Consider the following 22,661-nt stretch of genomic DNA (forward strand, 5'->3'; position numbering starts at 1 on the left):
ATGATGTAATCATGATGCTATATAATTATTGTAAGTGCTTTAATTACAATTTGTTTTTTGATGTACAGATTGTATCATGTTCTGTCACACGTTTCGAATATATAAACTGAATGATATTGAAACCGAACATTACCTCAGAAGACATCTGTTTACTGTTCCTGATGGTTGATCCTGATCGTTTAGCGATGACATAGATCACAGTGTAACATCCGATGATGGTTACCATGGCAATAAAATTGATAAAGATGGCGCTCACTGCATACTGCCAACCTGGGGGCTTGACGTTGGTGAGAGGCAGGGCAAGGCATACACCGGAGCGTCCGTAGAATCTATCACCAAAGTAAGGGAACGGGATTGCTGGGATGACGCTGTAGACGAGACATACTACCCAGATCGTTGCTGCTGCGATGCGGACCGATTTCCGCCCAAAGTGCTTTTGCGAGAAGGGGAATGCGATGCACAGGAAACGGTCCAAGCTGATGACGGTTAGAATAAACACTGATACCTCACTGGAAAGATTGGCTAAGATCCCGGCCAGTTTGCACATCCCACTGGCTTTCCATCTCTCCGCATGGTAAACGTAGACATGCCTGAAGTGTGCATCGGCGCAGGCGATGATCAGCATGTAAATACCCATGAGACAGTCCGATACAGCCAGGTTGAAGATCAAGAAAGACTGGACACGGAATCTCCTCCGGTCTCGTCCGCGTTCTATGACGACGAAGATGTTCCCGACGAAGGCACTGAAACCGAGTATCCACATGAAGATCCGTAGCACGTCGGATCGCATCAGGTCTTGGCAGGAGGAGAACTGGTCTTCGGGCGGGTAGCAACTCTCAAGGTCAGACACAATGCAGCAAAACAAGAACAGGTCGGACGACCTGGAAGAGAAGAAGGTTTGACATGTTTAAACAGTATCTCAAAATTAGTGATAAGTGTTTGCCTTCAAGTTCATTGCATGAAATAGCATACAAATATTGACTTATTTGTTTTCATTATTATCATTATTGTTAGTATTATTACTTCTACTACTACTACTCAGTGGCGTACCTAGGATTTTCCAGAGGGGGGGGGGGCAAATTCGTCCGCCAAAAAATTTTAATAGCAAAAAAAAAAAAAAAAAAAAAGGTCTTCAACCACAAATAATGGATTTCGTACCAGAAAAAAATTTGACAAGCAAAAAAAAAAAAATAAAGGTCATCAAGTTCAGAGGAGCGGGCCACTTGTGGCTCGTCAGGGATCAGTTGTGACTCGTCAGGGGGGCAGTCTGCCCCCTCTGCCCCCACCCCCGTAGGTACGCTAATGCTACTACTACTACTACTACTACTACTACTACTACTACTACTACTACTACTACTAATACTACTACTACTACTTCTACTTCTAATTCTACTACTAATACTACTACTACTACTACTACTACTACTACTACTACTACTACTACTACTACTACTGCTGCTACTACTACTGCTACTAGAGCTACTGCAGCTGCTGCTGCTACTACTACTACTACTATTACTACTACTACTACTGCTACAACTACTACAACTACAACTACTACCACCACCACTACTACTACTATACTAATACTATTATTATATACTATTATAGTTATTATTATAATTATCATTATTGTTGTTATTATTATTGTTATCATTATTATTCATTTGACGTTTCAGAACAAGGGGATTAATACAGAGGTACATACATGTATAAACATCTAAAAGAGGACAATAATAAGAGCAATATAAGTTACATTATAAGAAATATGACATCAAATCAAATCAAATCAAACGTAGAAAATGTTCTACGATCATTGCTAAGCTTTGTGTTACAGGCCCCAGAGAGGGTCGCACGGGCCTAATCGCAACTGGCAGGCCATAGATATTCATTCGAGCCAACCATTTGCTCAATTTTTACATTTGATATTGCTGATTGACAAAAATGAATGAATATGACTGACAATCTAACACTGATTCTAGGGAGGGTACCTACTGAACTTACTTTTTCCAAATTGGAAAGATATATCACCACTATGGAACTATATTTTTACTGGCGGAAGAATTAGGGTCATTTTACTCTCTCAAGTGATGAATTTGGTCCCGGCAGGTGTAGTCTTCATAAATGCTGATTTATTTTTAAAATGAGCCGGTCGAGGTACCCTTTTCTGCTCAGATATGGAATGTCAGACATTTATCCTATCCACTGGTAGTAAACATTCAACCCTAGAATTTCCTCCTTATTTTTTATGAATTCTTTTTTAAGTGTCACTTTAACACACGAGTCTATGGGAAATGAATTAGGCCTGTGAGCACAGAGGTGTTTCATAAAGCTGCTCACAAAGTTGCGAACGACTTAGTCAGCTACAAATGATATGTCATTTAGTTTAAGAAAGGGTCACCAGTCCAGCGTAAATTCACTCGTAACCTACAGACAACAACTTCACAAAACGCTTACCAGAACATTAATATTTTGGTTAATTGAATTGATCTCAAACTTACAAGTGTCGAAGACCATCGAGACCACTGAAGACGTCCATATCAAAGTTGGTTATGTCATTCCCTACCAGATTCCTTTGAGTAAGAACAATGAAAATTTGTAATCCATGATCAAATACTCAATAATTATATCAATTCTCACAAGAAACTTTAAATAATTAATTTCCATCTCTGATCTTTTGTGTCGATAACCTTGGTGCTCCCTTTTTCATCATGTAACAAAATTAAGTAGACCCGCGATCTAGGATTCGCGGGGGGGGGGGGGAGGAAAGAGTGTATTTCAAATCGTCTTCAGAACGTCTTCAAGAATATCCAGCACGTGGTGTAAATGGCAGAGAAGAACAAATGATGATAAATTGTGATTTCTAAACACACAAGCAGGTGCGGCGCCAGGGTATTTTGATATTTTGTAGTGGGGGGGGGGGGTAAGATTAGCTGAATATGATGTCATGTTTTATCAATCGGATTACTATAAAGGGTAGAATATATTCACAAGACCCAGACCTTTCTTTTGATATTATACTTTCTTTTTCTCGCCCCCCCCCCGATCCTTTCCTTCTCCCGTGGTCGGCCAATGTCCCATGCATCCCTCGTGGTACCGCTCCTGACAATGTATAAATTGTTCTTAGTTGTACTCACAATGTATGGGTATGGTTTAGACCATCGAAAGCTCCCGTCTCGACTCGCTGGATGTTATTATTTTCCAGATCTCTGCAAGATAAAAAATATATGAAACAAGACGTTTAGGGAAAATATTTAAGAAGGAAAAATGTACTGATTTTGAGGAATACCGATGTTTACACTTTCATATCACCATCCCAAATGAAGACGTCCATTAAAACGGTTATATTGGGGGTTTATGTTCAAGAACAGACGGCGTTGGTCATAATGATGACGATGAGGATGATGGTGATGATGATGATGGTGATGATGATAATGATGGTGATAATGATGATAATGAATGATGATGATGATGAATGATGATGGTGATGATGATGATGGTGAGGATGATGATAATGATGGTGATGATGATAATGATGGTGATGATGATGATGATGATGATGGTGATGATGATGATGATGATGATGGTGATGATGATGATGAATGATGATGGTGATGATGATGATGATGGTGAGGATGATGATGAATGATGATGGTGATGATGATGATGGTGAGAATGATGATGAATGATTATGGTGATGATGATGAGGATGATGATGATGTTGATGATGATGGTGAGGATGATGATGGTGAGGATGATGATGATGATGATGTAGATGGTGATAAAGATGATGATGATGATGGTGGTGGTGATGATGATGATGACGAATCGACTGAACAAATTATGAAGATGTACTTTTTGAAAACTAACTTGCCCAATCCAGGAGATGAAAACGACATAGAACCATTCAGATAACATAAAGCAGTGACGTAAAAATACTTACAAGCTTTTGATTGATTCAAGTCCATTGAAAGTTCCGAATTCGAGGACTTCTAAATGGAGATTCTGCAAATTTCTGAGAAAAGCGATGAACAACAACTTTATTTCAGACTGCTTAGAAGTGCTAACGAGGCACTCTATAGTGTATGTCAGCAAACTAAATTACTATATGACTATTCTATAAAGTTATCACCTTTCTTATATATTTTTCAAAGAACTGTATCTTTACAATCTTGATAACTATGACTATAATTATGAACATAAGAAAAACTGAAACGAGTCTATTCATCTAATTTGCTGCGTTATATATCTTGTTTTTGCATTGTATATCCATTGTAATTAATTTACTGATGTATGGGTAATGAGTCTTTATTGTTCTTTTTTAACAGTAAATAGTTGGAATGAATTTCAAATTAAAATCAGACATCTTCAGTAAGTCTCGTCTTCTGATTAATATACATTGTATTTAGCACATTTGACGCATGAAATGAGATACATTTTCAAATAGTGGAATGATTGCTGTAGGCAGGGGCGGATCCAGGATTTTCCAAGGGGGCACATGAGTTGGAAATAATCAACCAACAAAGTTAAACTTACAAGAAAGGAAGGTTGGAGAGCGAGTTGAAGGCACCGGGCTGAAGAACCGTTAACGGATTTGCAGACACGTCACTATCAAATATATGAGAGTATTATACAGTCAATGGTGAGAAGGGCTTGCAATCGATATGGTGGGAACGATTAATGTCGACATGTCGAAAGTCTCTCTTAAAAAAATAGCATTACAGAATAAACTCATTGAAGATGTCACGGAGAAAAGCCATTCAAGGAATTAGATTTACCAGGAATTTCATGCAACGAAGAGGGTTTGAAATATGTTCATGTGTTACTTAAAAGCACCTGAATGTATTTGAATCTAAATATTATTTCGTATAATACAAACAGTGGTCGACAATCATCGCGCTCATCCATCATAGATAATCAGATACTTTTTGATTTGCAATGTCCACTACACAGTAAAATTACAATCGCAGAGTATATACATAGCTTACAATCGGTATACAAAAGTATAGCTTACATGTATTGACATGTAAGGATTGAAATAAAATGACGGAATGTCGATATGAAATTGTTTTCAAACTTACAGATCGGTCAGTTGATTCAATCCCCGGAAAGTGTCAGAGTATAGAATCCAAATATTATTTCTCGAGAGATCTCTGTGAACAAACATACCACAATGGAGTTATTGTATTTCATATCGCAAATTACGTTGGTTTCAAGATACTACTTAAAACCAAAAGTATTAAACTCTATTGTAATTTGCGATACATAAACATTTATAAGCATTGTCATAATGTCATTCGGGATCACAAAAAAATATACAATGCGGAGTGTTGATTTAGCGAATGATATCGCCGAAAGTATTATTTTTACGACTTTGCAAACCGATGATATTGGCTTTATCAAACCAATTTTGTGTCTCCACAAGGTAGAAGATAGAATATAATAACTTATTGTGATAACATAATTCACTACTCGAACAAATCATATCAAAGAATTACCAAAGCATTTTTTACTAACGACCGTGTACAACCATAATTTATTTTGTAATAACGACTTACAGTTTCTTCAGATTTCGCTGGTTGATGAACGTATCGGGTATAATCACTTCGATTCCATTGCCAGTAAGTTCCCTGAAAAATACAATCAAGTATTTGCTATAATTAATAGCGATCAAAATATTGGTTTTCAATTTTCATCATAAATAGTATGAAAGGTCAAATATAAATATGTTTTCAAGAGGCAGCATTGTGGAAACAAGAGAGAATCCATGGGAAGAGAAGACTTTGCCCGTTTTATTACTATTATTATTTTTCATTCATTATTTTTTTTTGATTAGCAGGATTTTTACACCACTGCATTTCTCCTCTATCTGGTCAAACTGGTAATCGTCCTTTCCTGATAAAGGCACATTACTTATTCTTTAAGGGGTTTTTGAGCGATCAACAAATCAACGCTTTTTAATATTATTTCGTTCATAGCGACGTTAGCATGTACAAAAGTAAAGGATGAAATTCATGATGCAGGAAAATACAGTAGAATTATATATTGATTTTTTTTTCGGGGGAGGGGGGGGGGGTGGAGGTCTCCAACAAGAAAAATAATAGGCCCTCACCCACACCATTAGTCCAGGGTTTACTATAAGTTTTATAAAGTCACAGATTTCACTAATTTCAGCTTTGCCTTGTAGAGGATACTCAACTAACGTTTACAAATTTATTCAGCTGATTAGGGATGATACTTACACACGTGTACTTGTCTCATTATATATATATATATATATATATATATATATATATATATATATATATATATATATATATATATATATATATATATATATATATATATACATGTAAATGAACTTACAATGACAAAAGAAGGCTGAAAGGAGATAAATCAAGATAAAGAGCGTCCTCTATCGTTGTCTGGTTCCAACGGACGTCGGAAGACCTCTTTCTTCGGTTAATTTCAGATACATTGGAGATCATTCTACAAGGAGCAATAAGACACAACATGATTAAAGGGAAAGAGAACAGAAAATGTCACAACTTCCGTTCAAAAAATGATTAAAGAGAAAGAACTATTCATCATTTTTTGTTAAAAATGTTCCGGTTACTCTTGATAAATTAGACTTTTTTTTTTAATAGACCTATATATCAAAAAGGCAATATCATTTTCTCTTACATTCGTTCGCGCCTTTCACTCTTAGTTTTTTCTTCAACTTTAGGCTGCAAATCGTTTGTTTTTTGCAATTTATGCTTTAATCGATCCACTTCTTTTTTCTAAGTATACACAACAAAACATTTACAATGTAATTAATCCTAAAATTAGATACAAAATGAAGTTCGTGAACAAAATTTTTTTTTTGTATGTCCGACCTATATATTGCTCCATGTGTTCTTCACTTCATAAAATGAACAAGCCGTGATAATTTGAAAAATGAAGTTGAAAAGATGAAAATCCATATTTTATTGTTCGAAATAGACATGAAATGAAATACTCCGAAAATTTGCTTTGCCCAATTGATCGTGTGCCCGGCAGCCGCTGTGCAGCGCCATCCCTTAAATCGTTGAACGCCAAACAGGGTAGCAGCGACTCCCATCTTTTAACGTCTTTTGGTCTGACGCGGCCGGGGTTTGAAACCCCGACCTCCCGGTTGTGAGACGGACGCTCTACCAACTGGGCCAACACACAATTTGAGAGAATTACGAGTTTTCATATCAAGTAGAAAAAAAGGAGACGAAAAAATCAGAAAACGGGTTGGACGTTCAATTTTATGAAAAATATCATAATAATGCAATTACATCATTGATATTAGAAACTCACATTCTACGAGCAGCTATCGGGAAACTAGCAGCAAGCTGAGGTGTCCATGCATCAAACGAATCACAAGCAAAACTAAGACCATCACACGAACATCCAGAGGGGCAAGCAATGTCTTGAAAAGAGAAGATGAAAAAAAACTATAACGTATGACTATTCCAATAATAATACGCTTACATTTGATCTAATGTTTTGGACCATCTCCTTCCCAGTTTTGAAATAATTACTGTTTACTCAAAAATAGCTGATTTACCTGATCTCAAACTTTTCATATTATGACTTCTTTTTATCGATTTTTACTGCACTGACCTCTATTTCTTTATATTGTCTTATTTCGTCAGCTTTACTGGTACGAATGTATAACTGAAAACACGTTTTTATATATCTTTGTGATAAACATAAATAACGATTTTCCTTTTGTATTTGGATATTCATTTCTCTATCACCATTTGTTTGATGTGTAATTTGCTTTTTTATTGTAAAACTTGAAATTTGAAACTCCTGGGGCCCGTTTCATAAAGGACTTGCAACTGTTGTAACTTTGCCATTATGGCAACTACCAAGCATGGAAACCTTGATTATGATTGGCTGCTGAGCCATGCTACCATGGTAGTTGCCATGATATGGCAAAGTTACAACAGTTGCAAGTTTTAAGTTTATGAAACGGGCTCCTGTTCCCTTTATTTTCCCTTCCACTCAAAATCTTCTGATTTACCTCCTTCTCTCTCTACCCTATCACTCTCCCCCTCTCTCTGCCTCCCTCCATCTCTCTCTCACTCCACCTCTCTATCTCAATCTCTCCCCTTCTCTCTATCTTGTAACTTACCACAGAACATCTCATCATCACCGTCTGTGCAGTCTTTAACCCCATCACAGATCTGATCATCGGTAACGCAGTATCTTTCCCCATGACATTGTAGAAACCCAGGACAGGAATATAATTCTAAATGGGTCAATTTAAAAACAGTGTCGCTATAACATGTATAAGTGTGGGAATTGATGAAAAGAGTAAGAGTCAGAGTAGTACCAAAGTAATGGGGGCCACCACCTTTCATATAATTTTGAAAAAAGTAAGAAAATAGTGGGGGTAGGTTAGGAAGAGGAATCGTTAATAACAAACCCATATTATTTAATTGGGAGGAAAAATAAAGTCAAATTTAGGGCGTTGCCCCCCTTGGAATTTGGAGATCATAAACAATGCTAATAATATAGACGCAATGCATAGGGATTACATCACATCGTTGCCAAATTGTAATAAAATTACATGGTAGAATCAATTAACATGAGTTGACGATGACTGAAAAAAATAATACCAAGTTAATGGACTAGGTTTTCATGTTATAGAGCCAATATGATTATGGTTTTATTTATCAATAATAACTCATTTATTTCTGCATGTTATGAAAAAACATACCGTTGTAAAAACATTTCATTTTGTCATTTTCTGATTGATGGCAGTATTTTTATTACCATCATCATTATACTCCCCCATCATAAAACATACCACATTCAAACTCGTCTTCGCCACCTGGGCAATCTGCAACACTGTCACATCGTCGCCGCAGAGGGAGACAATACGAGTTTGGGCACTTAAACATGTTTCCGGAGCATTGTAGGTCACCTGCATGCAAACAAAACGTATAAATATAGTATAATATATTCAGGTACAACATGAGTAAAATCGTTTCAGTTACCATGGTTACATAGACAAAGAATCATGAACCTCTTGTTAAAAAAATAAAAAAATGAAAAATGTTTTTATATTTTGAGTTACAAAAAGTTTTCAAAATCCTTTACCTGGGCGCCAACCTTGTCTTCCTATGACAATATTTTCTTGGTGTCAGAACGGGGTTTATTCCGGCCAAAGACTACACCTCATATTCACAATTAACACAAATTGTAATAAAGCAATTTCCAACATTTCTTTGCAACTCGTCAGCGTATCGCAGTGGGATAATCATTGTACTTACAATAGCAAAGTTGAGGGTTCGAATCATATTATTTTGCAAAATTATTCTCTCATTTTGTTTGAAATCGAGGTGAGACTTATTTAAGTTGATACAAATTTAAGACTTATATGCCATTAAAAGTCTTCAAATGGACTTACGGGTGGTACAGGATACAAGGACGAAAAGGTCATAGGAAAGACAATTGTGCATCATGCGCATCCAGTTTATGAAAGAATCAAAAATAGAGAAAATGAAAAAAAAAAATACTCTTACCACAATCACGGAGATGAGTGACGTCACGGCAGCCAAGTTGTAGTCCGTACTCATCGAAGTCATAGACACAGCGCCATCTAGCGTCGAACTTTTCACCATTAAAACATCTCAACGTATTATCATCAGTGCTCTCTGTGAAATTGAAACATACAATTTTAACTGATAAAACAAAATATGACCCCAGAAAGGGATAATATTATCTTTTAATCTATGGTTTTATTTTCAATGTCTACATAAGGAACTCGTGATTGTTCGAAATTCAATAGCTTGTTCATGTTTTACAATCACTATCAAAATAGGGAGTTTCAATAATTAAATGTGCAAAGCCTAATATGATAGAATTTACGAATATTTTTATTATTATTTTAATATCAGTTTGTTTTAATACCAACCACATGACTGTTCATATTAAAAAATCATATTTCATAACCAATGCTAATATTGTCAACATATGAATCTGATGACTTTGTAAACAAGAAATGTTTTAGAAAAGTCTTACAATGAAAATAAAATAAAAAAATATAATTTTTACGATTTTGTTTGATACTAACCACAAGATTGTTCATCTTCAGAATTCAGGCCAGGACAATCTAAACTCCCATCACAAACTGATCTGCCTGGGATACACGTACCATCATAACACTGGAACGTTTCATCAGAACAGAACTCTATACAAATAAAGACCAGAGAACAAGCAATTTGGTAGAGCATTATAAATTAAATTGAATTAAGGACCAAGATTCGATTGACAAGAAAAAAAAATCAGCATTTCGCATTTTACACAGATTAACACTTTACCAAGAGGGCTAAGTACTTATGAGGGACATTGTAAAACAATGTACAAAATCCAAGTCAATTTAAAGTCATTAAATCAATAATTACATGCTAACTTGCGAGTCATTACTGTTCAACTTCTTTATATTTAACATGATATTAATAACGGATTACATTGGCAAGATACAGAATTGATCTGCCTATTTAAATTTGTATTTCAACATGTTATTTGTATTTTGAATTGACGTGTTTGGTTGTGTGAGCCGAGGCAGCTAGTTCACCATTTGAACCGGCAACGTTTTCTACATTCATAAAGGCCATAATCTTGATAATGGTTCTTTAATTGACATAATCTATATGTGAAGATAAATTCGAAAATCAGCTTTGTGAAAGCATCCTCCACTCTTTGACAATAAATTGATTAATAAATAGAAATAAATAAATCCATATGTTACCTATAACCAAAATACAAAATAGTTTATTTGCCCCATTCTGCATGCATTTTGCCACTGTCTGGAATTAAATCAATGTATGCAAATTTGGAGAGAGGCTCAAAATATACAGCTTATAATCTTTTTTGCTGAATGAAAAATGAGAAATAGAATATAAAACCTAAGGAACTTACGGCAGAATTCTTCATCGCTACCGTCCACACAATCAGGTATAATATTACACTGTTTGGAGGCCTCGATGCATTGTCCGTTGCTACACTCGAATTCATCATCTTTACACTGCGGATAGGCTGTAAAATTACAAGTTCAAATTTTGTATTATGTATTTCAATATTACATTGATGTGACCTTCCATTTTTTAAACCCCTCCCTATAAAATGTGTCATTACACTAACTATTGTCATATCTTGGAAGATGTTTGCGTGTAATGCATAATTATTTTCTCACATCATTTCAGATCAATACCAATAATCACAGCTATTAAATTAATGATTTTATTACAAGTGGGATTTGCGCCTTCTTTCGTGCATAGCAATAATGTGTTCACATTCATTATGTTGGTTTTTTGTGTGTGTGTTTTTTTAAACAAGTTCGATTTGTATAACTCAAAATGCCAATATTCAATTGCAAGAAAATAAAAGTTTGCTTGTCGTATATTCTCCGTAAACAAAAGAAGCGTCTATAGGAGATAGTCTTATGTTTAATGCCTAAGCATACACTTTAAAAAAAAATGAGGTGTAGAAACAGACACCAGTTGTTTTGCACCTGGTGTGTAAAGTTACACTCGATAGGGACTGAACATAAATAACACCAAACAGTGAAAAAGTAACAGCCAAAGGTGTTGTGATTACAAAAATTAACACCGGAGTAAAATAACTGACTTTGTCCTCTATGTATACACATCAATCAACTCCACAGTTTTTTGTTGCATGGGACGCTTTGATTGCTTCAACCACAGCATGAAGTGTATTTTGTTTGAAAAAAAAAGTAATGTACTAGATTGAGAAGTAGTGGCATTGGACTAGTCTGGTGAATAGACAGACTAATAGAATGCTTTTAACATATGTAGAAATCTTATATTCTGAGGGATGGGAATATTATATTGTTATTATAATTATTATTATTGTTGTTGTTGTTATTATTATTATTACCATTATTACTATAACGATCTTCATCATTATTATTATGCTATTCCGTGTTTCAGAACACAAGGAATACATAGATACATATATAAACAAATACATGAGAAGAACAATAATTTCCCAAATTTACGTTACATGATAACACCTGGGACCCGTAACACAAAGCTTAGCAATAATCGTAGAATATTTTTTTACAATTGATTCCATTGACTACAATGTACAATCAATCGTAAAACACCAAGCTTACGATTAATCGCTAACTTTGTGTTAAAGGTACCCTGAATGAGAGTCGGAGAGCATGGGTTTTGAACGGGTTAACTTAATTACCATAACCGACAGGAATTCCTCCCCAATTTTAGGAGTATGTAAAGTGTAAGAGCTTCTGCCACGGGTCTATTATTAAAAAATCGGGTTTTATGGCAAAACAATGTAATTGAGTTCGTTACAACATTAAGCCGTTTAACACTAATCTTTTGTTATTCCATTATCTTCCTAAGGACATGTCACTCAAATGTTAAGAGTCGATGAGTTCGAACCTAAAATGGATATCTGTAGGCTATACATGTGTATCGCCTAGACGGATCCAGGGGTGCCGAGCCCCCCTCCCCATATTGGCGGAGCAAAAAAAAAAGAAAAAAGGGGAAAGAAAGAAAGAAAAAAGAGAAAAGAGAGGAGGAAAAAAAGCCCAGAGGAAATTAAGAGGATGAAGACAAATGAATAAAATAAGATGAGGGGAAGACTTGGGAAATAATTGTTAAAATCTTTTATGTCACTGTATAAAACTTTCGCTCGCGCTTTGCGCTCGCATTTAGATGATTTACATATCTCGCTCAATATGGAGCTTAATATATCACATTTTGAAGTCAATACACAAAACATATTTCAGCTCGGAAATAGAAATTCATTATTTTGTTTGATTTACAAATTGATTTCTAAAAAGTGCTCTGTGAAAATTTATTTTTTGTGGTCTGAATATTAACATTTTATGCTCGCGCTGCGCGCTCGCAAAATTGGATTTGTCAGGTACCTATTATTTTCCTGTATTCCATAAAGTTCAATAAGTATCAACTAGCGATGCACGCTCGCATTTTGATTGGTGAGTTATGTTCATCTCAATATTAATTTTTTTCTATAACAAACTACTTAAAATCCCCATTTCATGACAGTTTATCAAAAATTTCGGCTCGCGATTTGCGCTCACATTGATTGTTTAAAAATAATAACTCACGCATCTTATTCATAATTAGAAAAGTGCTTTGAATATCCAGTTTTCAGGCCATTGGGCTTATTAGATTAATAAATAAGATATTAATTTAATGATCAAATTGTCCCTTTTTTCAGACTGTAATATCGACAAGTTTCATCTCGCGCTTAGGTAGAGAAATATATTAATAATTTTCATATGATGACATAATGTTCTTAGTATGTACCGGTCCTATGTCAAAACTAAAAGTAGTAATAATGAAACATATCAGCTCTTTTTTTTTACTGTGATCCATATCCACCTCACAATTTTCCTACAAAGTTCTTGAAAGACAGATCTTAAATTGACCCTTTTTCAGATCGGAATATCAAATATTTTAAGCTTTATTGATTTTCATGATAAAAAAAATATTTATATTGTCCAGATTGTAGGTCGAAATCTGAAACACGCGTGCGCATGTTTATTCAGATACGCAGCTTGTTCTCTATTTAAATCATTATCCAGTTTCAGATCATAGTATGAAAAATTTTCTGCTCGCATTATTAATGTAGGAAGATTTTCAATTACTCATCCTTTTCACGATTTACAAATCATGAATAGAGTGTCCCATTTTAAAGTATAAATCTCGAATTTTCCGCTCGTGCTTCGCGCTCGCATCCATTGTTTAGTTATATACTTATCCATTTCACGTTTAAAAAAGTTCTTAGAATTTCCTTTCTTCAAGTAGAAATGTCAAAATTTTCAGCTTGCACGTCGCGCTCGCATTATTTGATTGTTGAAATATGTAACATCTTCATGGCTAACTGCAAGCAGCCATTAACAGATTATCAGATCAAAACGTATATCAAAAAAATTCTGCTCGCGCTTCGCTCTCGCAGTTATTATTTAGCTGGATAACATCTTGTTTAGGATCGCAAACATTGTCTAGAATGTTTAGATTTTAGGACAAAATACATGAAAATTAAAAAAATAGCTCGCGCTTCGCGCTCGCATTATTTGAATAAGGCTTATGATGTTATAAGAATAAAGCTTAGAAGTGACTATTGGGACTACCCCCTTCGGCTGATCGGGGAAAATGTGACTGAAAAAAAATCCCCCCCCCCCTCCTATTGGCGAAGGTTGGATCCGCCCCTGGGTCATGGTTCACATCAGCACATGCTCGCCAACACCCCCCCGCCCCCAATGAATTGGGTCATGGTTCACGCGAGAATTTGTAATATTTCGTAAGAATTCACATAACATGTTCGGCACGCCCCCCCCCCCCCGGCGGGAATGATGTACCAGTATAGGCAGCATAATGGTTCTCCATTTTATTAAAATATTTTTAGTTGCTAAATTAGCGACTAAAAATGTTTTACAATGATTAATATTTTTTTTAATACTACTTTCATGATTTCCTCTGTGATGATATTAAAATGGCAAAATTATGGTGATGTCAGGCCTATACATCCACTCCCTCTCTTTCTCTCTACAGTGCCCCCACCCCGATCTCCGAACCATGAAATCGCTTGTCGCATTTTATAAAAATCTTTATTTATCTTCATCTTTTTTTTTTCATGACCGAAATAATATATGTAGGGCTCATATTTTTCAAGACCCTACAATTAATATTTTATGAAGTCAATTCAATCCAACTCTTTATTTCATTTCCATTCAGGAGGCCAATATATCAATTTCTGGTTCTGTTGATAAATCAGTCGAAATCTGTATGAAATTTCTCAAGTTTATGCAACTACGGAGGGGGGGGGGGTGACCCCGTCCCTCCCCCTATGCACGACCATGTTGTATAATATATTGTCACGTTTTGTAAACAGAACTCTACTTAGATTGATTTAAAAATGTCTTGCCATGTAGTTATGAATAATTTGCAGCAAAGTGAATCCTCTAAATACTGTATTACGGTAACACATAGCGTAACAACATGGAGCGATTTAACAATAATATGGATCTTTATGATGTTCTATGAAATAACGAATCTATATTGCATACGTCAGTTTTTTACACATTGAGAATTTCATCTCATCTTCATGGTTCGAAATACGGTCCCAATATTGTGAATATCAAGCCGGGATATCAAGTTGACAGTATTCCTTCCAAGTCAACGACTAAAAAAATGGCGTGACATCGTGGTGTTGTTTTACTCGCTTTTCAAACAGTCATTTATCTTCATCTACGGTGACAGGTGGTTTCGAGGATTGGGGGTAAAGCCACCAAGATGTAAGGATTGCCTGGTCTGGAGCACCATATAATCCTACACTCACAGTGTAGGTGTGAAAGACTTCATTTAACTAAAGCTTTTAATCGCGACTAATTGCCTCTAATGATTCTAAGCTTTTCCCGTGTTAGGAAACAATAAACGAATTATCCGGGTTTGGTGAAAAGACCTTTAAAATCCGCCATTTTGAAGAATGATTTAATCTCCTGTCAGTCACTAATGAGGTTTAATTGATAGCTAATTTTCGTCACTTGATTCTCTGTATTTTCAGTTTAATGCACTATGAAATGATTCCATTCATGTATTATTGGTTTTACATTTAAAAAAAATATGAACACTCTTTCATAAATACATGTGCCTTGCAAAGAAATTATTTCATTTTTCATATACACATTGATTAGAATTAAACAATTTATATTTTGATTACACGCTGTCATATTCTATGTCAAAGAAACACTAGAGGTAATTTCAGTGAATTAATCATACACAATTAAAAAAAATCTTATGAATACATTTAAAATCAATTCATGGGTATCGATTATGCGGAGAGGGGTGGGGTGTCCTCCCAAAAATACTTCATGTCTGAGATGGCGCACTGCAAAAACTCCAGTGTTGATTTAACACCAGCCCGGAATCTATATATGTCAACACCAGAGAAGTATTGAAACAACACCAGTTTGGAATCAATCCGATGCTGTTGTAATACTAATTAGTGTTGTATAAACACCTATCTGGTATTAGACCAAAACGAAACTGGTGTTGTTTAACGCTTCTCTGGTATGGACATATATAGATTCCGGGCTGGTGTTAAATCAACACCAGAGTTTTTGCAGTGCGTGTATTATAATCCCCAATTATTAACGGAATTAAGATGAATCATACAACATATAAAAGTATGATCATGGTGATTGGAAGGGAGTAAAAGAGGGTGACGATCGTGAAAATGACAGTGATGATTATCGTATACATGCTATATACGCAAGATGCCCATCGATTTTTTTTCCCCGTAATTTTATTATTTGATTTGATTTTAATCTATTTATGCATTCACTTCAGAGATATACAATAAATACAAAGGTAATGAGCATGATAAATAAATATATAACAAATCAACAATACTGTGGTCATTACGGTAGCAATTAAAACGAATAACAAACATAATGTCCATTTAACGAAATTATGATTTAGCGGAATGCAGGAGACCGCCATCGTGAGCGATTAGGCTTGAAAATTTTCTTGTGTTTTTTTTATGGGATGAAACCATTCCTTTCGGAAATTGTTCGATTCAGAAGGAAGGAGAAAGTTAAAAAAATTAGAATCCAGGATGAAAGAGAATTTCATGTGTACGTTTTTATTAATAAACTTAATCTTTTCAAAATGTACCCCTCATCACAACCAAGCGCATAGGTGTGCGGCCCGTTTATTTTTGCCACCCTTATCACTTCATTTCGTTAGTATTTATTATTCGGTTTGATGATGTAAAATAAGTAGAGAAGAGAGAAACAAAGAGAAGAAACAAGAATCGAAACCCAAAGGAGGGTATAAGAGGGAAAGATCCTTGAAAACCGACAAGAGTCCTTAAAATGGGCCAATTTCAATATTACGTCGAAATCACAAAAATGAGATTTTTTTTTTCCTTTCCCCCTTAATTTTGCCCCATACGCCATGCCTGGCCATGTGAATTGTTTGGCTGATTACATCACTGACACCCCTCCCCCCTCTCTCTCTCTCTCTCTCTCTGTCCCTAAACTAAAAAAAAAACTCTGTAGAGAAAACAATTTTTTAAATTTTAAAATTGTGTCAGTCATACCCAAAACCATGAATATCGACCCCCTTGATAGATGTTTATAAATAATTGTAAAATATAGCCCGCAGAATGTCACATGATTAAATACCTTGCAACAGAGAGAGAGCAGTATTAATGCGACTTTTAAGGTTGATGAATTTATACATGGGGAAGTAATAACAAGAATAAAAACAAAAAATAATAATCACAACTTGAATGATAATAGCAGTAAAGATGATGGAAATGATAATAACATTAATTATTTCAAATAATGAACATGATATCTATTACAATAAAAAAGTGAGAAAACGAAAAAAAATATATACATATAAGCAAATTGCATATAGTGACGTAACCCTTTCAAACAAACAATGCAACACACTTTCCGTTCATTCTGGGATGTTGCCATGGGTAACAGTTTAACATGGGGATTTTTAAAACACTCACCACAATTAACCTCGTCAGAACTGTCTTGACAATGAGGTATGAAGTCACAATAGAATGAGGCTGAGATACATCGACCCATGTCACACTGGAAGCTTGAGACGGGACAGGAATGAACGAACTCCGAGTCTTCATACACTGATTCTATATTTTAAAAAGGTATAAAAGATTTCCTTTTAAATTCAGGGGCCAGAATGCCCCCCCCCCCATGGGCGGAAATCTCAGGGGGACAGGGGGGACTACTCAAAATAGTAGGGGGGACACAATATCAAATGTCCCCCCTATTATTTGTGGTCATTTATGATGGTAAGAATACATCATTCAAAATCGAAATAAAACGTGTATTTTAGGACGAGATGACCTTACTTTGGGGATATGATAACCTTTTTTTTATATTTTTTTTTTGCTTGTCAAATTTTCTTTTGGGAGAGATTTCCGCCCCTGCCCCCCCCCCCCCCCCGCAGACAGGATTTTAATTTTCCGGAAAATGACAGCGACATTTGACCCCCCCCCCCCCCTCTTTCAGGAGCTGTTTGTAACAGGGCAATTCCGACCACCATTTTTCTCAAGTTTTTCTTCACTTCATAAACTGACCAAGTCATGGTCACTTGAGAGCATTAGAGACTGTCAAAAGAACAAGAAATCAGAGACAGACAATTTCATGAAGGTCCCACATATAGGGGGATCGGACGTACATATTTTATGGAATTGCCCAACAGGAACAGCTTTTTTTAATATACAGATTTGTTTACATTGTACTTTAAAGATTCATTAATTAATTACGTATTTCGGATTTTTTTTTTTATGCAACTGCAAATTCAAATCATGATATGAAAAATATTTCTCTCATCAAATCTGGGTGCCACAGAAGTAAGTTGTGAGTATGGAACGCATAGGTAAACAGTCGCTATTATATCTTATTGCATTGGTTCAATATTATTTCTATGACACATGAAACCTAATTACAAACCTCCGCAATTTCTTTCGTCTTCTCCTCCTTCGCATTCTGCTCTTCCATCGCACACATGAACCCGTCTAATGCACTCCCCGTTCATACATTCAAACATGTCTTCTCCACAGATGTTCACAAGATCTGTTGAAAAACATAATTATAGATTTAAGCGGTAAAAATCGCTATTTACTGTATTTACTTGGCCGATATTCCGTTCAATTCAGTTAATTTGCTATCTGACAATCATTCACAAAAGCATTTATAAAGCTGAGCACTTATCGGGTTTGTAGAGTTTTTCCGTTTTATTTCATCTTTGATTTATAAATGGCAGTAGCGGAAAATATCCCTACGATGGAAATATTTATAGTCACTTTTTCAAAAGGGTCTAAAATTCAGTGCGTTTTTATATGCTAGATTAGTTCAAAATCGGTACTTCAGCACAATAAGCAGGATTTTCCAAATTAAAGGAATTTATGTCTTTTAAACAAACCTTGAATAGGTCTGCTAGTTCATCCTTACTTGCTGTACCACAATCTCATAATTCATGGGGGATCGATCATTTTAACATGCCGGGTCATTCCTATGGAATAAACTTCCAAAAGAAATCCGCAATATTTCTTGTCTCACCACTTTAAAAAGTTCTTTGAAAACCTGGTTATTCATACAAGCTTCTACGTAAATATTACCCCCCCCCCATTAGTATGTTTCCTTTTCTTCTTCCTTTCTTTTCTGTATCACGCCATGAGCATCTTTTTATGGTGGATACCGACGCATTACATATGTTCACATTATTATTATTATAATTATCAAATCATTAGACTTTTGACAGAAATAAAGTAGTCGCCAAGTGATAATGGTAATCATTAATTTAGCTTGATATTCAGATTCATTATATCGCGGTGAAATTTAGAGAGACGGTCGAGGTCATAACAGGGATAGAATGATCTTGTAGCAAAGATTGATTGATCAACCGATCTTAATCTAAAACTGTTTAAAAACATTCCAGTCACAAGGAGACACTTGGAATACTAGTATTTAAAATAACTAAAATACATCAGTAGGCACAAAAAGCAAAAATGAAAAAAAAAAACAAAGAAGAATATAAAAAGAGCTTGTTCCAATAATATATTGTCATATTGTAATGAGAAGTTAAACTAAAAATGTACAACTGATATGTTATTGTATTATTTGAAATACATGCATGAGTCTAGTTCACAAATCAAGGAAAAGCTGTTACAACACCCTCCAAATCGTTACATGTGATTACTGACAGGTGATCAAATTTGAGCCAATGAATTAACCCACGATTATCCGCCTTTTAAAAAAGCTAAAAGCTAACAGTTTGTTTTCTAACTCCAGATCTCTATTTTGTTGAACAGGTAATTATCGTGATTATCCTCCAGTATACTGGGTATTAGGCAAATGAAGATAAAGCCATATCTGGATAAGGCTTGAAGAACATTGACAAAGGAACGATTAGCAATAACTTACCGGACGCAATCAAGTAGCAGATACTTCCATTATGATGGAGTGTGCAATCTCCTTCAATTAACTGCCAATCAAATCCATTGTATTCCAACATGTGACATGGTTCAGTGCTGACGTCATCGGGCCGTGGATTAAGTATTTGTTCTTTGTAATCATATGTACCTTGGATGAATAATGGCAAACTCTGAATTTCATTTTTATAACAAATTAATGAATGAACACCACAGTCACTTCACTTTTTCTAAAGTTCATTTTCCTTAATTTATTTGTGATAAAACGACGATGGGACTCTTTCATCATATGTTTGATATATTTATAGGTTAACTTTCTCCATTCTGCCTTTGGCTTTTAGGATTGTTTGATCATATTCTTTTGCTTGCATTTTTAATCTTTCTTCAGGGTGGCGCTGCGAAGGGGCAAGTATGGCTGACCATCCCCACGAGTTTTAAGTAGTGAAGAAAAAACGAAAATGGTTTGAGAGGGGGAAAAGAAGAAGAAAGATAGAAAGGAAGGAAGGAAGGAAGGAAGGAAGGAAGGAAGGAAGGAAGGAAGGAAGGAAGGAAGGAAGGAAGGAAGGAAGGAAGGAAGGAAAGAAAGAAAGAAAGAAAGAAAGAAAGAAAGAAAGAAAGAAAGAAAGAAAGAAAGAAAGAAAGAAAGAAAGAAAGAAAGAAAGAAAGAAAGAAAGAAAGAAAGAAAGAAAGAAAGAAAGAAAGAAAGAAAGAAAGAAAGAAAGAAAGAAAGAAAGAAAGAAAGAAAAAAAGAAAAACGAAAGAAAGAAGGAAGGAAAGAAAGAAATACAGAAAGAAAACTAGTATCAAAAAGAGAGATATGGAATGCGTAATTCCGTATTACCGCTGTGTGGGGATTTTTTTTTTTTTTTTTTTTTTTTTTTTTAAACAAGTGCACACCTAGTTACCAATAATGCATATAGCATTTCCATTTATTTGAAAGCAGGATAAAAGAGCATTGTACATTTAAATGTATTGCTCACGGGCATAGGTGCCGCGGCCAGGGATCGAACCCCGGACTTTCTATGTATAGCCAGGCGCCTTAGACCACTCGGCCACGGCACCTCGGCCGTGGCCGAAAATGATATCACATCTAGGATGTCTTGCTCCCCCCCCCATCTATCCTGGCGCCAACCCTGTATGTCACTTTTTTTTTTTTCAGATATAATCCATACAAACAATATTATGTAATTGTATAATATATTTCATTTCCAACATTTCTTACCTTGTATGTCAATCTTGGTACCTATTGAAGTTGATCTGAAGGGCCACAGAAGACCAAGAACATAATTAAGACTTTGTAGGGGGATTGTTGAGGGGGACTGGATGCGTTGGCATGGCAACGATGGGGTGCGATTATCGCCTGCTAAGAACAGCGATATGCATGTAACTCCTACCAGCCGGCTTCCAGATGGACATTCTGTATGGATGTCAAGAAAATAAAACTTAGAGTTAGATCATGAAAATTACATGCATATATTTCGATGGGTTTTTTTTTGGAAAAATGGATACAAATACTTTGTATCTGAAAGATAACTGGCAATTTCAGCCATAAACTTGACTTTGATACCACACTATCCAACGTGTAATTACACTTTGAAATTTACTTTTTCGAAATTAATGCAATTTATTTTCCGTATTTTCCGCGTTGAATGAGTAACCGCGATGAGATATTAGTTTCATAATCATTGATCTGACAATGTTATCACAAATTATGATAAAAGTTGTTTTCATTCTTTTTAACTATTACAAGCCTTATAGTAGAGGCCGCGAAACTGTTCTAACAGTGGAATTGGGCTAAGCCGTCAGTGGGGGTTGAAATGGGGGGGGGGGGGGGGACAATCAGATAGTCATTATTACATTTTTATACATGTTTATATAGGAAAACAAAAATTGGGATTCTTAACCCCACCCCCACCTGGTTCCGCGCCCCTGAAATTTTGACGGAGGGCTTCCAGTACGACATCCGAAGCAGCAGGCATTATATTGGCCAGGGTATGAAAGGAGAATCATTTCTTATAATCATCCGATTCTTTTCCTTTCGTATAACAATTTATATGTGCAATGTGAACGAGTCTTAGTCAATTAAGCATATATCATTAGATCATCTTACCTTTTCTTGAAAGGTTCCCTATCCGAGAGGGGACTGTGGCATTCCCTGTAACAAAATAAAACAAAATAGTTATTAAAGGCTCTTTCAGATTTTAGTAACCCCTACCCCCCCCCCCCCCTGAAAAAAAAAAGAGTATCGGTCAATATGGCAATTCATGTGATAAAACTCAAACTATGGTGTGGATGATGTGAAACTAATCATGTTTCCGGGATAAATTTTGCGATTTACGTATGGGATCTATGGTCAGGGCCCCTACCAATGTAATATTTCCCTTTTCCACGATCCCAGTATTAGATTTAATTTGATTTATCTATTTTTCTTTCTTTTCGTGTTTATCCCGGTCATTTTATTCCAATTTCGACTCTTAAAAATAACACTAAATAAGACGTACATGCTTGCAAATTATAATACAATATAATTTTATATGACAAAATACGGAATACAAAACAATCAGGATATTTTTTGAAAACATAAATACCTAAGGATTTTCATTAAGCGGGTCGCAAATTACACATGACTGGTGACATATTAATGTAAT

At 35.4% G+C, this 22,661-nt stretch overlaps 1 protein-coding gene across 1 annotated transcript in view; it reads right to left on the reverse strand.

The window, feature by feature from the left end:
• The window catches only part of LOC129269692 (uncharacterized), an 89,871-nt gene that overhangs the window by 3,157 nt on the left and 64,053 nt on the right, over positions 1 to 22,661 (reverse strand). Inside the window, exons 28-46 of the mRNA XM_064105229.1 lie at positions 22,124 to 22,168; positions 21,236 to 21,430; positions 20,006 to 20,164; positions 18,533 to 18,655; positions 17,566 to 17,706; positions 10,945 to 11,061; positions 10,097 to 10,213; positions 9,546 to 9,677; positions 8,828 to 8,944; positions 8,150 to 8,266; positions 7,327 to 7,438; positions 6,367 to 6,489; positions 5,559 to 5,630; positions 5,082 to 5,153; positions 4,537 to 4,608; positions 3,944 to 4,015; positions 3,138 to 3,209; positions 2,502 to 2,573; positions 134 to 881 (exon numbers count right to left, since the gene is read on the reverse strand). Coding sequence (XP_063961299.1) covers positions 134 to 881; positions 2,502 to 2,573; positions 3,138 to 3,209; positions 3,944 to 4,015; positions 4,537 to 4,608; positions 5,082 to 5,153; positions 5,559 to 5,630; positions 6,367 to 6,489; positions 7,327 to 7,438; positions 8,150 to 8,266; positions 8,828 to 8,944; positions 9,546 to 9,677; positions 10,097 to 10,213; positions 10,945 to 11,061; positions 17,566 to 17,706; positions 18,533 to 18,655; positions 20,006 to 20,164; positions 21,236 to 21,430; positions 22,124 to 22,168 — 2,678 coding nt within the window. The remainder of the gene's footprint in view (positions 1 to 133; positions 882 to 2,501; positions 2,574 to 3,137; positions 3,210 to 3,943; positions 4,016 to 4,536; positions 4,609 to 5,081; positions 5,154 to 5,558; positions 5,631 to 6,366; positions 6,490 to 7,326; positions 7,439 to 8,149; positions 8,267 to 8,827; positions 8,945 to 9,545; positions 9,678 to 10,096; positions 10,214 to 10,944; positions 11,062 to 17,565; positions 17,707 to 18,532; positions 18,656 to 20,005; positions 20,165 to 21,235; positions 21,431 to 22,123; positions 22,169 to 22,661) is intronic.

The sequence above is a fragment of the Lytechinus pictus genome, chromosome 10, assembly GCF_037042905.1.
Source record: "Lytechinus pictus isolate F3 Inbred chromosome 10, Lp3.0, whole genome shotgun sequence".
Taxonomy (NCBI): Eukaryota; Metazoa; Echinodermata; class Echinoidea; order Temnopleuroida; family Toxopneustidae; genus Lytechinus; species Lytechinus pictus.